At 35.4% G+C, this 19,152-nt stretch overlaps 1 protein-coding gene and 1 pseudogene across 1 annotated transcript in view; both read left to right on the forward strand.

The window, feature by feature from the left end:
* SLC30A9 (solute carrier family 30 member 9) overlaps window positions 1-19,152 on the forward strand; it is a 102,926-nt gene that overhangs the window by 25,681 nt on the left and 58,093 nt on the right. The window contains exons 3-6 of the mRNA XM_003940971.3: window positions 5,833-5,892; window positions 8,106-8,205; window positions 10,341-10,433; window positions 10,794-10,876. Of these exons, the coding sequence (XP_003941020.1) occupies window positions 5,833-5,892; window positions 8,106-8,205; window positions 10,341-10,433; window positions 10,794-10,876 (336 nt within the window). The remainder of the gene's footprint in view (window positions 1-5,832; window positions 5,893-8,105; window positions 8,206-10,340; window positions 10,434-10,793; window positions 10,877-19,152) is intronic.
* On the forward strand, window positions 10,883-18,806 carry LOC141583986 (sodium/potassium-transporting ATPase subunit beta-1-like; annotated as a pseudogene).

The following is a 19,152-nucleotide window of genomic DNA, read 5'->3' on the forward strand; positions in this document are numbered from 1 at the left end:
TCACAGGGAGTTTTGAAACACTAACTTGCAGAAATAAAACCAGAGCAAGTAATTATGAAAAGGAGACAATCAGATATCTTAGAAATGAAAGTATAGCCACTATAGTAAAAATTTTGTAGATTAAATAGTCACAGTTAGAAGGAGAGTTAGTAAATTGAAATTCAGTCTAAAGGCACATAGGAAGGCAAAAAGATTTCTAAAAATTGAAAGCATTTAAGAGGCATGCAGCTCTAGCCTTTAGGGAAATGGTGAGGAATCAACATATAAAGAGACAGTAGATGAGAATTTTCCAGAATTTGAGAAAAACAGGAATTCTCAGATCAAAAATATGTTTTGAGTACCAAGCAGGATAAATAAAAAGAAATCCACTCCTGACACTTTGTAGAGAAACCACAAATTTAAAAACCAAAACAAGAAACAATGCAATTTAAAAGCTGACAAAGAGAAAAATTAGAGTACTATCAGCCTAATTGTTGCTCTACTGAAGTAGAATTTTTACCTGCAAAAATATGCAGAAAGCAAAGGTGGGGGAATGATTTGGGGTAATATCCAGGAAAGGAGCAAGAGGAAAAATAAGGGCTACTCTAGAATTTTATGGTGATCTAAATAATCATTGAGGAGTGAAGGTAAAAATAGGAACATTATACATATAAAGATGAATGCCATTTAAAAAAATTTATTTTCTAAAATTTTGAGAGGTACATAATAGGTGTATATATGGAGTACATGAGATGTTTTGATACAGACATGCAGTGTGAAATAAGCGCTTTGATTTACAAACAATCCACTTACATTCTGTAAATAATATATAATTTAAAAACGTCTAATGTAATTTTAAAATATACAATTAAGTTATTACTAACTGTAGTCACCCTATTGTGCTGTCAAATAGTAGGTCTTATGCTATTGTTTTTGTACATATTACCCATCGTCATTTCCCAAAAAATGAGTGTCATTTTGCTAATCACATTAAAAAACAAACAAAAAAACTATTAAAGCATGTACCTCCTACAAGACGCAGAAGAAACCCAGAGTTACAGAAGTGATGAGATATTTAAGAGACAATGAAGAACAAATGGATAAAGTGTCCTGGTAAAACTACTGATAATAAAACAGTAAGTTTTCTTTTAATATTAAATGCTAAAATTATAATCAAGTGTAGTAGTATGAGGCCAGGCTCAGTGGCTCAGACCTGTACTCCCAGCCCTTTGAGAAGCCAAGGAGGGAGGATCACTTAAGCCCAGGAGTTGAGACAAGTCTGGGCAAGATAGGGACACCTCATCTCTACAAAAAAATTTTAAAAATTAGCTGGGTGTGACAGTGTGCACTTCTGGTCCCAGCTACTAGAGAAGCTAAGGTAGGATTACTGAGCCCAGGAGTTGGAGGTGGCAGGGAGCTATGATCTCGCCATTGCACTACAGCCTGGGTGACATAGCAAGATCCTGTCTCTTAAAAAAAATAGTATGATGGAAGAAATTTAGATCACTGTGAAATTCTAGAATAACATTTATTTTTCCTCTTTCTCTTTCCTGGTTGTTATTCCAAGTCACCCCCCCCACCCACCCACCTTTGCTTTCTGGGCAACAAGAAAAAAACTGTGGAGGAATTATATTACTTGACTTGAGATTACACTACAGAGCTTTTTTAACCTAAACAGCATAGATTTAGGTTACTAAACCTAAATCCTTTATATTGTTTTACTGGCATAAAAACAGACACATAGACCAATGGAACAGAATACAGAGCCCAGAAGTGAATCCATAGATCTACGATAAGCTCATTTTTAACAGATGTGCCAAAAGCATACACTGGGGAAAGGACTGTCTATTCAATAAATGATGCTGGGGAAAAACTGCTTGTCCATATGCAGAAACGTGAAACTAGACCCCTTCTCTTGCCACATAAAAAAAATCAAACCAAAATGGATTAAAGACTGAAATCTAAGACCTCAAATAATGAAACTACTTAAAGAAAACATTGTGGAAACTCTCGAGGACGTTGGACTGGGCAAAGATTTCTTGAGTTAGTCTGCACAAGCCCAGGCCACCAGAGCAAAAATGGACAAATGGGATCACATCAAGTTAAAAGGCTTCCGCATAGCAAAGGAAACAGTCAACAAAATGAAGAGACAACCCGCAAAATGGGAGAAAATACTTAACAAACTATCAATCTGACTAGAATACATAAGGAGCTTAAATAACTCTGTGGGGAAAAAAATCTAATAATCTGATTAAAATGTGGGCAAAAAATCTCAATAGACATTTTCAAAAGAAGGCATGCAAGTAGCAAATAGGTATATGAAAAAGTGCTCAACATCATTCATCATCAGAAAAATGCAAATCAAAACTATAATGAGATATATCTCACTCCAGTTCAAAGGCCTTTTATCCAAAAGACAGGCAGTAACAAATGCTAGTGAGGATGTGGAGAAAAAGGAACCCTTGTACACTGTTGGCGGTAATGTAAGTTAGTACAGCTACTGTGAAGAACAATTCAGAGCAGAGGTCCCCAAACTTTTTACACAGGGGGCCAGTTCACTGTCCCTCAGACCGTTGGAGGGCTGGATTATGCAAGATGTGACACCCTTCACAACCAGCGCTGCTGCCTCCACTATCCCAGACAGCGGTATACAGTGTCACAAGCCCAGCACCGCCTCCAGTGCTGTATACAGGGATGGCGGTGATCAGCCTGTGACACTGTGTATACAGCGTCCTGGACATCTGCAGCAGCAGTGGGCTTCTTCTGTGGGAAGCCCACTGCTGCATGTTTCCCCTATTATAAGACACCTTCTAAACATAAGACAGCCCCCGTCTTTTGGGGGTAAAATTAATATAAGACAGGGTCTTATAATAGGGGAAACATGGTGTGTAGTAATGTGGGGGGCGACTTTTGGGCAAAGGGAGGTTATAGGGGCCATTATGTTCTTGTACATTTGGGGGAGTATGGGGGCCATTGTACTGTGTAGTAATGGTTATAGTGCTTTGCCTTTCTTCCTACTTCTGCTGTTATTCCACACTGCTTCCGGTGATGTGGGGTGCCGCAGCCGCAGACCAGATGTGCGTCATATGACACGCTTCCGGAGCCGTGACTTGTGCATCCAGTGTCACCGGAAGTAGTACTGTATGTGAGCAACGCCGTGGTTTGCAGCGCCGCCACATACTGTGCTCCTCTCACTGACCAATGAAAGAGGTGCCCCTTCCTGAAGTGCGGCAGGGGCCGGATAAATGGTCTCAGGGGGCTGCATGTGGCCCACGGGCTGTAGTTTGGGGACCCCTGATTTAGAGGCTCCTCAAAAAACCAAAAATAGAGCTACCAGCAATCCCATTGCTAGATATATTCCCCAAAGGAAGTCAGCCATACAAAAAAAATTATCTGGGTGTGGTGGCATGCGTCTGTAGTCCCAGCTACTCAGGAAGCTGAGGCAGGAGAATTGCTTAAACCTGGGAGGCAGAGGTTCCAGTGAGCCGAGATTGCACCACTGTACTCCAGCCTGGTGACAGAGTGAGACTCTGTCTCAAAAAAAAAAAGAAGAAAGAAAATCAGTGTATCAAGTATTGGTAATCCAGTATCTACATCTTTTTTCTCCCTTAGAAAAATACACAAAAACCTACACATAAAATTAAATATTATTCTAAACATAGGCAATACAGGAAAGTGGTTAAGAGTATAGAGTAAAACAGTGAAACAAAATGACTGGGCCTCCGTGTTTAAAATACTACTATGTGACTGGGAGAATTTGCAAAACCTTTTATGCCTCAGTTTCCTCATAATGAGGAAAAACTGGCTTTGTGACTTTGGGGGGAAGTTATGATCTCTGTGCTTCAGTTTCCTCGTAAGATGAAGATAATAGTATTTTCCTCAGAACAATTTTGTGACAGTTAAATGAAATAATTTGTAAAGTGCATAGGACAGTACATGGCACATGTTAAATGCTTAGTAAATGTAGCCATTCTTCATAAACTCTGAAATATTATATAATGAGGATATAAATATAATGGAAAATGTTTTAAGGGTGAGATTTTAATGATATTTGATACATACAAAAGAATGTTATAATATATGTGTAAGTTAAAAAACATAATAGAATCAAACTTTGGAATTTACTGCTCAAGCTAAGAACTTCACCATCTTGATCACATTCTCACATCTCCATTTGTCCTATGTATCCATGTGATTAAAAAAAGAAAATAGCTTTATACATTTGTGCATAGCCTGATTGTTTATTTTTGCTTGTATATAAACTTTGTTGTGATAGCTTATTGTATGTATTCTTTTGTAATTTACTTTTTTCATTAAATTTAGTTGCTAAGATTTATCCTAACTATTGATTGGCATGTGTCTAGTTCATTAGTTTTCTTGGAGATAATTATAGCACATACTGTTCAGGGACATTGTGTGAGTTAAATGAGTTGATACATGCTTAGAGTAGTGCTTAGAACACAATAAAAGCTCAAAGAAAGATGGCCATTATTATGTTTGTTATTATTCATTGCTATATGAAATGTTGTATGAATATGATGTGGTTTATCTATTCTCTTGCTAATGGGCATTTGGATTGTTTCCAGTTTATAACAACAGAACAGAGTGCTGCTCTGAACACTCATGTCCCTCTGTCCTTGTGCCCTTGTGCAAGAGTTTCTTGAAGCCAAATATATTGACATAGAAGAATTACTGGGTCATAAATTATACTTGCGTTCAAATATGGTAGATAGTGCCAACTTGTTTACCAAGGTATTGTGCCTGTTTATATTTCCACCAGCAGTGTATGCATTTTTGTTGTCCCATACCCTTGCCAACATTAGGTATTGTCATATTTTCCTTTTTCTTGATCTGATGGTTATAAAATAGCATCTTGTAATTTCATTTGGATTCTATTAATAATGAGGCAGTCATTTTTTTCAAGTGTTTATTGGTTATTTATATATATCCTTTTCTGTGCAAGTTTGTTCTTCCTATTTTTTTCTAATGAAGTGTCATTTTCTTGATCTCGAGGACTTATTTAAATATTCTTGATTACCTGTGTTGCTTCTATTTGTTGGAAATATCTTCTCTCAGTTTGAGGCCTTTCTTTTTTCTCTCCTTTTTTATGGAATTCTTTGATGAACCGTTTCTGAGTTTAATTTAGCAGAAATTTATTAAGTTTTTCTTGTACTGTTTATATCTTGTTTAAGAAATCTTTCTGTACCATAAAAGTATTCTATATTGTCTACATAAAAGAATTCCATATTGTCTGTTGTGAGGCATGTAAATACCTTAACATTTAAGTAATTAATTAATCTACCTATAATTGTTTTTTCTTTATGGTGGGAGGTAGATTCAAATATTCTTTTATTTAAAGTTTTTTTTGACAGGAGGGTTGTACAGTTGTTCCAGTTCCACTTAGTAATCATTCTTTATTCATGAATGGTATCTCTGGTACAGTTTTAAATGGAAAAACTATGCATTCTTTGTTCCTTAATTTAAAGGAATGTATTTAGATGTTCACCATTAAAGACAGTGTTTGTTATAGGATTGTTTTAACCTTTAAAGAAATTTCTTTTTGTTCTAATCTTCTAAAAGGGTTTGAGATTTGCATGATGTTGAATTGTAAAAATACTTTTTCTTTAGCTTCTGAAATGATTCCGTACTCTCTCTTCTTTAGTCTGTTAAAGAGATAAATAGCTTTTGTTTAATGTTTAACTACTCTTACGTTCTTAAGATGAATCCAAACATGGTCTAGGATATATTGTCTTTTTTACGCATTGCTGTAGTAAGTTGGCTAATATTAATTAAGTTTATAGAGTTGTATGAAAGCAGTTGTTTAATGTAAACTTCTTTTAATGAACTTTACAGCAGAAGATATAGGCGCAGAACTCAAAGCTCCACTTAAGCCAGACCCTCTCCAAGTAAGAGGTAAATATATTTAACATTGGTTTATGTAGAGCTCTTTATATTATTCTAACAGTATAGTTTATATTTACTTTTATTTAAATAGATTAACCATAAGGATTTATTCTTTTATGTAGAAACTAATTTTCTACTAAAATTTATTTTACATTTTTATCACACATTATTTCAAAAGTCCAAAGAAAAGAATAATGGCAATTAAGAATCATCAATTGCATTATCATTTTTAGACGAGTAATGCAATTAAAGAACAAGAGACCAACACCTTTCAGCTACTGCTTGTTCAAATCCAGGTAAAGTTTGGCCGTTCTTGTTCGACTTTCTTTTCCAGGAGAAACTGAAGGAATTCCTGTTTGTAGCTCTCTTTGTATAGCAGGCTGTGGTTCCCATTTTCAAAGCAGCTGTTTCATGGAGGCAGCAAATCTGTGATTAAGAGCAATGTGGCTTTGGCATAAGACAGAAACTGGGTTAAAATTGTGGCTCTACTGCTTACTAGCTGGCTGACCCTGGGCAATTTACTTGACTTCTCTGAGACTTAGTTTTCTCTCCTTTAACATGGTGCTGAAAATGAGACCTCTTTTTTAGGGTAACTTTGATTAACACTTGGTAGACAGTCAATTAATAATAATTAATGTTGTTATAGTAGCCATCATTGTCATCATTGGTAACGTGGATCAGGATTTTTCTGCTATTTGGAAGAAATTTTGTAAAACTAATTATATATTTTTTAAAGTAATGTTTTTAAAGAGAGATGTAATTCTTTCTGCTCCAGAGGAACTCATCTGAATTTTGAATTTTAGTATTTTGGGAGTAAGGCAGTTTAGAGGCCTGAAACTCATGCAAAAAGAAATCTGAATGTCTTTATATAGTTTTTTCAGATAAGGTTTTGATTTTTATATTGAGCTTTATTTTTGAAATATTCTTACTAAGTAATATTTGTGTATTTAGTGTAAGTATATTATGTTATTTTAGGAATCTTAGGTTGAATTTGCTCTTTCAACTTGCAAGTAGAACAGAAAATTGTGAAATAATAAATATGAGAATGGAACATCAAGTGAATGGGTGACAGTTTGAAACAGAGCATGAGTTTGTTATTTTGCTCTTGCTCTTCATATATTTGCTTAAGTTATTTTTCTCTGTCATATGAACAAAATCCTCACCTTATACTGCTTTATTATAGATCAATGTTCTGTAATTTTTAACTCACGGGCTATAATTGATGCCAAACTGGTGTCGGTATTGGTGTTGCTGGCTTTTTTGTGAGCAGTTTGATACTTGACAGTAGAAAAACAGTTTATTAGAAGGCAGTATTTAACCTGTAATTTATAATGTATTTTTTTGGTATTTTTAACTGATGAAATTATTCCTTCAGTTTTATTACATTATGTGAAATAGTCTAGTGGCTTTAAACTTTTTTGACTGCAACCCACATAAGACATACTAATTATCAACCTAGTATACATATAGGTTAGTATATGTAACTGAAAAAAAGGTTTTCACACACTTATTCTTAATTATATGTAGTAGTCTTTGATTACTTTCTATTTCTACTTTGTACGAAATGCTGATTTCACCTCACAGTTTGAAAAACCCTGAACTACTCTAATTTTTTTTTTTTTTTTTTTTTTGCACAGAGTCTGACTTTGTGGCACAGGCTGGAGTGCAGTGGCATTATCCTCTTTCATTGCAACCTCTGCTTCTCAGGTTCAAGTGATTCTCATGCCTCAGCCTCCAGAGAAGCTGGGACCCACCACCACACCTGGCCAATTTTTGTATTTTTTTAATAGAGATGGGTTTTACCATGTTGGCCAGGCTAGTCTTGAACTCCTGACCTCAAGTCATCCACCTACCTCGACCTTCCAATACTCTGTAATTTTTTATCAAAACTTCAGTTCATTTTCATTTAGATCATAAGCAATTTAAATTGTATTAATTTGATTTAGACAGACCATTAATACCTATTAAAGGTGTTCATTAGAAGAAGGTTGACATTTTAGCATCAGTTATAGATGAGCTGTGGAGACAAAAGCTAGATGGTTACAAATGCAATTTCATTCTATTCTGCACATGGATAATTTTTTTTCTGATGTTATTCAGTGAAAAAGATCAGTTTTCTGTGAAATTCATTAGTGAAGCCTCTTAAGTATCAGCCTATATTCATCTTCACATGTGACTTTCAATGTGCATATTTATTATGTTTTCCTATGTTTTCGGTTTAGTTAAAGCAGTCCTTAAGAAAAGGGAGTATGGATCAAAGTACACTCAGAATAATTTCATCACCGGAGTCAGAGCAATAAATGAGTTCTGCCTTAAATCCAGGTAATTAAAAAAAAAGTAGCAGTATGTCATATCTAATCTAAATAACTATTCCTTTCTTAGAGTATATTACCTGCTACCATCCATATGTTGAAAATTTTCTATTGGCTCCTTAAAATGAAGAATATTCCATCAAAAATGTTAAAAATTATTAGCTAACTAAACTGAATCCTGCCCTAGCATTAGCACTTCTAGTCTTTTTTAGTTTCTTAAACCCACAAAGTGAAGTTCTTCAAAACCTCTCCATCACACAAGAATCTTAGGAGTTAAATTGTTAAGTCATTGGTATGTGACAGAATTTTCAATAAGATTATTTGCATATTTGTATGTTTGCTTTTTTGTTTTTTTGGCCAGCGGAGTTGAATACTTAATTTAGTGAGTTAAATTTATGTTCATGTTCCCAAATGTGGTTTCTTTTGAGTATAAATTATTTTTACTACTTTCCAATATCTGTTATTATTAATTTTCTTATATTTATAGAGATTTATTGAAATTATATTAGTCACAGATTTAAACTTTTCTCCCTCCTTTGAGTGCCAGTTAGAGAAATCAGATGATCTATCTTTTTTTCACTCTTTCTCATTGTCACAGTCTCTTTGGTATATATCAAGAAATAGATATTCCTACAATTTTAACTTTTATAACTATTAAATCAACAACTAATTATAATATTGATTTAGTTCTCACAAAAATAGTGAATTAAGTGGATTAGGCATTGTTGTCTCCACTTCAATAGGCCAGGATGGACATAATACAAGATGTTAGTGATTGACCCACCTAATTTAAGTGAGTCAGTGACAAGGGGAGCTAGAATATATATCTTTTGAAAGCTGATCCATACATTTTTGCTAGCATGTGATGGCTACTGATTTTTTTTAAATCTAGGTTTAATTTCTAGAACTTGATAACATTCCATAGTCACCAACTTTTAATTTATAGGTTGTTTGATTGCTTTTACAAAATTTCCATAGGAAGATTCATGATTAAATATAGAATGACTATTTAGCAGTGACTTGATGAATATATAAGCCTTTCAGAATTTAAGAGAAAGGAAAACAAATAGCATGTAATTGACATATACTCGTTATGATTTGATACCTTTGAATGGATATCACTTAGTATTAATCTACATATAAACAAATAATGACTGTAAATTTTTAACTTAAAGTCTTAAGTAGAGGGATGATATTTTCTTTTCTTTTTTTTTTTTGTTTTGTTTTTTTGAGACAGGGTCTCACTCTGTTGTCCAGGCTGGAGTATAGTGCACAATCATGGCTCACTGCAGCCTCTATCTCCCTAGGCTCCAGTGATTCTCCCACCTCAGCCTCCCAAGTAGCTGGGACTGCGGCTGTGTACCACCACACTTGGCTAATTTTTACATTTATTGCAGAGACGGGGTTTTGCCATGTTGCACAGAACAGTCTCGAACTCTTGACCTCCAGTGATTCACCCACCTTGGCCTCCCACAGTGCTGGAATTACAGGTGCGAGCCACCACACCTTGCCTATTTTTCACTTTTTTTTTTAAGATGGAGTCTCACTTTGTCTCCCAGGCTGAAGTACAGTGGTGCGATCTTGGCTCACTGTAATGTCTGCCTCTTAGGTTCAAGTGATTCTCCTTCCTTGGCCTCCTGAGTAGGTGAGACTACAGGCGGACACCACCACACCCAGCTAATTTTTGTATTTTTTTTAGTAGAGATGGCTTTTCACCATGTTGACCTTGGGAGTTTTGAACTCCTGACCTCGGGTGATCCACCTGCTTCGGCCTCTCAAAGTGCTGGGATTACAGGTGTGAGCCACTGTACATTACCTAACTTTTGACTTTGTTTCCCCATACATTAGAGATGGCAGTGGTGTGCCCATAGCAAATAAAATACAAGCACTGGTGAGGGAATTGAATCTCCACATATTATATTGTGATGTCTACAGTGAACATCAAGAGTAATTTTTTTTCACTGTCTCTAGAATATTTTTGTATCCAAAATGTGATCTTAAACTGATCTTTAAAAGTCATTCAGATCTATATTCCTCTAAGATGGGGATCAATGTTGTTGTTTTTATCTGCCCTTCGTAATCCTTTTTAAGTATATAAACTGTATGTACCTTGTCTGAATAAATACAACGTATTTCTTTCTCTAGTGATCTAGAACAACTTCGAAAAATCAGACGACGAAGTCCCCATGAAGATACTGAGTCTTTTACTGTATACTTGAGATCGGATGTGGAGGCAAAGTAAGAATGTCATTCTTTCAGAATAAAAGTGCAAGCCAAATTTTGGATTAATAAAAATACATTTTAGACAGATTCAGAATTTTTAAATGACTTTTTAAAGCAATATTTTTGTATTTGCAAATTTGTATATCTGTGAGTTACTAGTATGTATTTCTCAAGTAAATATATGTCATAATGTGTAAGAAAATTTGCTGTTGAATTTTTTAGATTTAATTTGGAAAAGTTCCTTAAGTCCTTTATGTTTCTCTGAAAGTACCTTATGCTTTGTTGTAAGATTCTCATTAGAGAATTTAGATGTAAATGTGATGTCAATAAAGTCATTACAGTTGTTCATTGTGGTGACCATGTTTGTATGCACAGATCTTTGGAAGTTTGGGGAAGCCTGGAAGCTCTTGCCAGAGAGAAAAAATTGCGCAAGGAAGCAGAAATAGAGTACAGAGAAAGTAAGTATATTCAATTTAAAGTGAAGTTAATTGAAAAGTAACTTGTAGGTAAGAACTGTTCCTGTAAGAACTCTTTAGTGCTAGCATACCTGTTCACCTAGGCTCTGTTGCTTCCAGCAAATACTAGTTTCTGCTTTGGTATTCAATTATTTTACAAAAACAGGAACTGTGTTTTTCTCTTGTGTAGCTTTTTGAAGATGATGAGAGGAAGAGAAGCTACAGTTTATCATTTTTATAAGACATGTAACTATTAAAACTTATTATCTGATTTCAAGATTTTACGTGTTATAAAAATGATAGAATAGGAAGTAATTCCTGTATTAGTCTGCTTTCACAGTGCTTTAAAGATACTACCCAAAACTGGGTAGTTTATAAACAAAGGAGGTTTAATTGACTCACAGTTTCTCATGGCTGGAAAGGCCTCAGAAAACGTACAACATGGTGGAAGGGGAAGCAGGCACATCTCACACGGTAGCAGGCAAGAAACAGCATGTATGTTGGTATAACTTTAAAACACTTATAAAACTATCAGATCTCAAGAACTCACTATTAAAAGAACAGCATGGGGGAGATCATCCCCCTGATCCAGTCACCTCCCACCAGGTCCTGTCCTTGACACGTGGGGATTCTGGCTATTATAATTCAAGATGAGATTTGGGTGGGGACACAGAGCCAAATCATATCAATTGCTTTTTTACAGAAAGATCTATTAACTCTGCCACATTAATTAATTCAGTAGATATTTATCCATTAACTGCTATGAACAAGAAGATGTACTTGGTGTTTGAAATTTATATGCAGGTAAGACTCTTAGGGGCCAGGTGTGGTGGCACATCCCTGTAGTCCCAGCTACTGGCCTGTAATCCCAGCTACTCAGTAGACTGAGGTGGGAGGATTACTTGAGCCCAGGAGTTTGAGACCAGCCTGGGCACAACATAGATAAAAACGGGATGATATCCGTATACACTGTTGTACATCTTGTTCTTTATAAATAGTAGTGTAATCAATCATAACCGTTTTCCATATCTACATATAGAAATCTACCTCATTCTTTTTCACAGTTGCTTAGTACTCCATCGTATGAATGTAGCAAGATATGTGTTCTTCAGTTTTTCACTATCACAAAGAATACATCAATAAATATTTTTTTAACATGTGAGATAATTGTGAATATTTACATAGGATTGAGTGTTAATAGTATAATTTTAAGATCAAATGGCATGGGCATTTAAAAATTTGATAGATCCTAGAGAATTACTCTCTAAAGGAAATACGGTACCAATTTACATTTACGATCCCAGTGTATGAGGTTGACCATTTTTTCATACCCTTGCCCATGCTGATATTAACAAGATTTTAACTTTTTCGTGTATTTGAAGGGCAAAGATGATGCCTTGTTTATTTTTTAATATCTCTGACTGCTACTGAGGTTGATTATCTTCTACTCTGTATATTGGTTTTTCTTAGTTCTTCTGTAATAAGTTTTATATCTTTTGTTCACTTTTCTGTTAGATTGTGGGTCTTTTAAAATTGATTTAAGTATGTTTCTGGTGAATTTTAACCAAAATCTAGCCAAGTTAGTTTTATATGTTCTAATATTTTCTAACAGTCTATCTTGAAATTTGGTTTCCCCTCTTTTTAGTAGGGAAATTTCAAACATATTCAGAAGTGCAGAGAAAAGTATAATAACATATTAATGCCTGTCATCTGGCTTTACATTTACCAACACATGGCCAACCTTGTTTAATGTATATTCCTCTCACTAACCCTCACTCTACTAGATTACTTTGAAACCAGGGCCAGATATTATATCATTTTATTTATAAATATTCCAGCATATATTAAAAGGTCAGGGTGTTTGTTTTAGTCAGATCAGGTGATCTGACTAAATGGTTGAACTGTTTTAGAAAAGTTAACTATCCATTGTCTGTAGTAAGCTGTCAGTCTTAATAATCCTCTGATTTGCCCTTTGGTTGACGTTCTAGGATGTTCTCGAATAGCTTTAATTCTGACAAAGGAAGTGATTGACCTTCTGTTGATGATTCCTTTTCTTGACAAACTTGAAAACGGTGTATGTCTCTTTTCAACTAATCTAGTCAGGAGGAATAAGGAGTATATTTGAAATTTTTGTGGCCGGGAATATATAATATTAAATCATTTAGATGTTGAATAAGTGTAGTTTTCCTCGTGATATCCAAGTTCTTTAAATCATTGGTTTGGCATTTTTGAAAGTTTGAAGGAGACAGTGAATCCTAAGGATTTTTGGCCTCAGGAAAAGTTGTTGATTATCTTTTTTTTTTTTTTTAAAAAAAAGAGATGGGATCTCACTATGGTACCCAGGCAGGAATACAGTGGCTATTCTCAGGTGCAATCATAGTGAATTATAGCCTTGAACTCCTGGGCTCAAGTTATTCTCCTGCCTTGGCTTCCTAAGTAGTTGGGACTACAGGTGTGTGCCACCGTGCCTAGCTGACTATCTTTATCCACAGATATGTTAAAGAGAGCTGCACTTAAATTAACAGGAGAGAAGTATTTACTTTCAGTGGAAGAAATACATACCGGGGACAGATAGTCCTGGAAATTTTGATATACTATTCAGTTAATAGTTTCCATTGAGTTTCTTTATAGGTAATACAGGTGCTGATACAGGATACAATCAAATATTTTAACAGGGCATATTCCATTGGGGAATTAGATATTGCCAGTGCAGTTTTATAGTTCTTTTACCCTTGGGCACTTACATATGGTAGCGTGTCAGGATTAAAGTAGAGATTGATGTGCTAGTATATATGAAAAATGTATACATACTTTTTCTTGATAATCAGGCTTACTTTATTTTTATCTGTTAAATGACTAACAGATTTTATTGAGCATCCTGACATTCCTCAGAAGAGAATCATTACCGCAATTCCCTTTTTTAGTTTAATGGAACTCCCAGCACTTTGGGAGGCTGAGGCGGGTGGATCACAAGGTCAGGAGTTTGAGACCAGCCTGACCAACATGGTGAAACCCCATCTCTACTAATGCAAAAAAATTAGGTGGGTATAGTGGCTTGCACGTGTAATCCCAGCTACTTAGGAGGCTGAGATAGGAGAATTGCTTGAACCCAGGAGGTGAAAGTTGCAGTAAGCCGAGATAGCACCACTGCACTATAGCCTGGGTGACAGAACAAGACTCTGTCTCAAAAAGAAAAAACAAAAAACAGAACATTTTCTTTCTTGATGTAGGTATTTCTTATCAATGACTCTGATTTTTATTAGTATTAGAAAGGTGCTATACTTGCTTAGGGTTTGAGAAGTTAATAAATTTTGCCTTGTATGACTGTTGAAAGCCCTAAGTTTATTCCTTTTTTTTTCATCTTCTCTTTTGGTTTCTTGATAGTACACTGCAATTTAGGTTTTCCAACTGAACTAACTGCCAGATTAAAGTTTTTTTTAATCTTTCTTATCATCCTATTTTTAATTTAAGGCCCTTTAACCAAAGAAAGCATAAAGGGTCCCTTGGCATTTTACATCAGGGTCAGTGTCCATATATTGTATATTTCTAGCAAGTCTAATTCTAAAATTACCTATTAATTCTGTGAGTTTTTTTGTTTATACTTTTGGATCTTAGCGTAATCAACTTTAATAGAGGATGACTTTCTGGATAGCTTACAGCATCCTGTGTCCCTGGCTCTTATTAAATACCTTTTGCTGGTGTTGTGGAATCTGTCTTCAGTAGTCAGAGTTGACAAACTGTGGCCTGTTGAACAAATCTAGTCGCTGCCTGATTTTGTATAGTTTATAAACCAAGAATAGTTTTCATGATTTTAATGGCTGACAAAAAGGCAAAAGAATAACTGTATTTTGTGACACATGAAAATGAAATGAAATTTAAATTTCACAGTCCACAAATAAAATTTTATTGTAACGTAGCCATGATCTTTTATTTACATACTGTCTATGGCTCCCTTTGCACTATCAACAGCAGAGTTGAGTAGCTCCAGCAGAGGCCATGTGTGATGCTCCTGTCACTTTGCACTGCTGCTCAGTATACTACAAATTGCAGTAACAGTTATAATTTGACAGTATTTCAAAAGTCATAGGTATCCCTTGTACATGACCTTTTATATTTTTAGTATGAGTGCATACCTATCTGGTCAGTAAGAAAAATAGACATCTAGTATAGTGCTTTTAAGTCACAATTGAGCATGGATTATTTTGTTATTGAATTAGATGGCAAAGCACTGTGTGTACTATGCAGTGACACCATAGCTGAGTTAAAAGAATATAATATATGTTGACATTACCAGATTAATCAGTCATCACAGTATTCCTAACTCATAGGAACGTAACAATCAGAAAAAGTAGAAAATTTAAAATAGAATATATCATAGCAGAACTTGTTCACAAAAATAAAAAATGGAGATGAGGCTGTAACCAAAGTTATGGTTTCCCTGTGGCTTGATTATTAGGCAAGCAAAGAAAGTAGTTTTTCTAATGGTGAGTAAATTAAGTCCTGTTTAATTTGAGTGGCTGAAAAACTGTATCCAGGACTGGTAGTCTTTAGACAAGACTAGTTGCTTCAAGAGTTGGGGACACTGGAGACAGACGACATCAGTAGTCAATTAAAAAGCAAGGCAAATGATTTTGAGTGATACTCTTTGGCTCTTGATAAATTGACCCATGTACCAATACTGTTTGAAGAGTTAGTGCTGAGTTTGAAGAAACTGAAGAATTATCCTTTATGAATAGGATAAAGGAACAACTACAGGCAGGAATATTTTCGAAGAAGATGTGAAAATACTAATTCAGAAAACCCAATGTGGAATCTACTAAGATGTCTTACAGATGATGATGTTAAAAATATGTGTGGAGCAGAAAAAGCCTTAGTTGGACAAATTTATAAAGCTTGTGAAAACATTAGATGTTTAGGGCCTTTTCATCCATAGATATTCTGAGGAAAATACTTGTCAAGAGTAGGTACTTTATGGAAAATACTTAAATCTCTTGTTTGCTTTTGAACCAGTAGTACAGTAGTATCACTTTTGAACTTGTGGACTTAACCACTGAAAGAAATAGAAGCTGATTATCCTGACTTGTCCTTCTACACTGGATTTCAATGGTTTAGCAATTTTACTGCAATTTTTTGAGCTCAGGATTGAAAAATTCAAAATTGAAATTTTTATGAATAAGAAGTGCACCCATCAACCACTATTATTTAAACACTGAATGGCTTAGGAAATTAGCTTTTGCTGTAGACCTTATGTTTCTTAATGCATTCAGTGTAAAATCACGAGGGAAAACAGTGCTTAAATACAAAACTTATTCTGCTGTAAAGTCATTTCAACAGTAGATTAATTGTTTGAATCAAAGTAATGTCAGTCAGTTTTATGTACTTCCCATGCTGTTAAAAGTTGACCAGAAGCACTCTGAGATCCTCAGCGGCAGCAGTGTGTCCTGTCTGCAGAGAGCCTGGCCAGAGACAACCAGCAGCGCCTCAGAGGATACCAGGGTGTGCCCCACAGCCACCCACCCTCTGGACTCTGGCAGCTGCTGACCTGCTGTCGCCATGGCCCACAGGAAAGCCAAGGAGGAGAGCAGTTGGAAGAAATTCATCTGAAACTCAGAGAAGGAGTTTCTGTGCAGGACTGGTGGCAGTTGGTTTAAGATCCTTCTATTCTACATAATATTTTATGGCTGCCTGGCTGGCCTCTTCATTAGAATCATCCAAGTGATACTGCTCACCATCAGTGAACTTAAGCCCACAAATCAGGACCGAGTGACCCCGGCAGTATTAACAGATTTCTCAGATCCAGAAGACTGAAATTGCCTTTCATCCTAGTGATCCCAAGATCTATGAGGCATATGTGTTGAACATAGATAGGTTCCTGGAAAAGTACAAAGGTTCAGCCCTGAAGGATGGGGTGATTTAAGATTGTGACAATTTGTCCAGTGTACCCAAAGAATGAGGAGACTAATCATGACTGAAGAGAGTGAAAGGTTTGCAAATTCAAGCTTGGGTGACTGGGAAATAGCTTTGGATTAAATGATGAAACTTAACAGCTACAAAGAGGGCCGTGTATTATTATACAGTTCAAATGAGTTCTAGGCTTCAAACCTAAGCCTCCCAAGAATGAGTCCTTGAAGACTTATCCAGTTATGAAGTGTAACTCATATGTCTTTTGTGTTCAGTGCACTGGCAAGCAAGATGAAGATAAGGTTAAAGATGGAAATGTGGAGTATTTTGGACTGGGCAACTACCCTGGTTTTCCTCTGCACTGTTATTCCTACTGTGACAAACTCCTGCAGCCCCTGCTGGCTGTACAGTTTACCAACCTTACCATGGACACTGAAATTCACATAGAATGTAAAGTGTATGGTGAGAACATCGGGTACAGTGAGAAGATGGTTTTCAGGGATGTTTTGATAAAAAAAAATTGAAGTTAAGAGCTGATCACAAGCACAAATCTTTCCCACTAGCCATTTAATAAGTTTAAAAAAAGATATAAAAACCTACTAGTCTTAAACAGACTGTCATACATATGAGACCTACACTGAAAGCATAATTTATATGCTTTACACTAGCTTTCTGCATTTAATATGTTAAAAGGTAATTGATGTAAACTAAAGTATAGTCATAGCAACCGAATATTCTATTGTAAATGACAAAAGAAAAATTGAGCCTTGGGATGTGCTCATTTTTACTGTAAATTATGATTCCATAACTGACTTGTAGTAGCAGTGTTTCTGGCCCCTAAGTATTGCCTCTTGTTTATTTTATTTAATGTACAGTACTATAGGTGCATACTCTGGTCATTTTTCAAGCCATGTTTTATTGTATCTTCGTATCTGTTTTGTACTTTATGTTGGTAGGGTTTGCTGTACAAGGTGTGAATATTCAATGGAAATAAAACTGGCATGGTCCTTTTTTTTGTGGGGGGAGGGGGCTCTTTCAAGGATAATGGCCCATCAATTAGCTTTTTTTTTTTTTTTTAAGATAGAGTCTCACTCTATTATTGCCTAGGCTGGAGTGCAGTGGCGTGATCTTGGCTCAGTGCAACCTTCACCTCCCAGGTTCAAGCGATTCTTCTGCCTCAGCCTCCTCAGTAGCTGGGATTACAGGCATGTGCCACCATGCCCAGCTAATTTTTTTTTGTATTTTTAGTAGAAACATGGTTTCACCATGTTGGTCAGGCTGGTCTTGAACTCCTGACCTCATGAGCCACCCACCTCAGCCTCCCGATGTGCTGGGATTACGGGCATGAGCCACTGCACTCGGCCTTAGTGAGTATTTTTAACATACCCTGTAGCCTTTTCCTGTGGTGTTAGATCTTACTTTATTATTATTTTTTTTCCTGGGACTGGGACAGGGATTTGTCATGGGGGAACTGCCCTTTAAATTTTAAGTGACACTACAGAAAAATACAAAAAGGTGATGAGTTGTGTTGTCCTTGCTTTGAATGGTATCTTGGCATCTCTTCCCTTGTCCTCTAGTATTTCTAAAGCTGTGTCTGAGATCTGGATTTGCCCATCACCTTGGCTAGTGACAGGCCTAATTAATTTGCTTTGTACATTTTCTTTTACTTTTCTTGTTTCCTTTCTGGAAGCATCACATGCTGATGCTGTGTCTTTATAAATGTTTTAACCATTTTCATGGTGGAAGAATTTTATATTTATGCAGTTGTACAATTTTATTTTTTCTGCAAGAAAAGTGTAATGTGTGAAATAAACCAAAGTCACTTGTTTGAAAATAAATATTTATTTTGAACTTTATAAAAAGCAATGCAATACCTCACAGACTGTTGTTAAATGCTGTCTGCCATACAAAAATATATGTTCTAACTTATGTAATAACTGCTGAGAGTGCAGTGCTCTCATTTTTTTGTATATTCAGTCAGGTTAAAACAATTGACAATAAAAGAATGAACACATAAAAAAAATTAACAGAAGTCATCTATAGCAGATATATTTTCCATGCCCAACCTATAGTTCCAGAAGTGTTTTTCAGATTTTCATATAAGTGCAGAGGAAATTTACATATTTCAAAATCCATTGAATTGTGCAGTTGAGCAGCTTTCTCTTAACTTCAATTGGAAGTGATTAGTCCTCAATGTAACAAGATGCTAAAAGGCAAATATTAACAAGAATTTCATAGAATTCTATAAATGCTTATAAGCAATGAATATAGTCATTTAAAATCATGTTTATAGAGTGATATCAGTATTTGGCAGTACTTATTGATAAGATTTCAAATATAAAATATGTAAAATATCAGATCATCATTAACAAATGAAC

This window comes from Saimiri boliviensis, chromosome 3 (assembly GCF_048565385.1).
Source record: "Saimiri boliviensis isolate mSaiBol1 chromosome 3, mSaiBol1.pri, whole genome shotgun sequence".
NCBI classification, from domain to species: Eukaryota; Metazoa; Chordata; class Mammalia; order Primates; family Cebidae; genus Saimiri; species Saimiri boliviensis.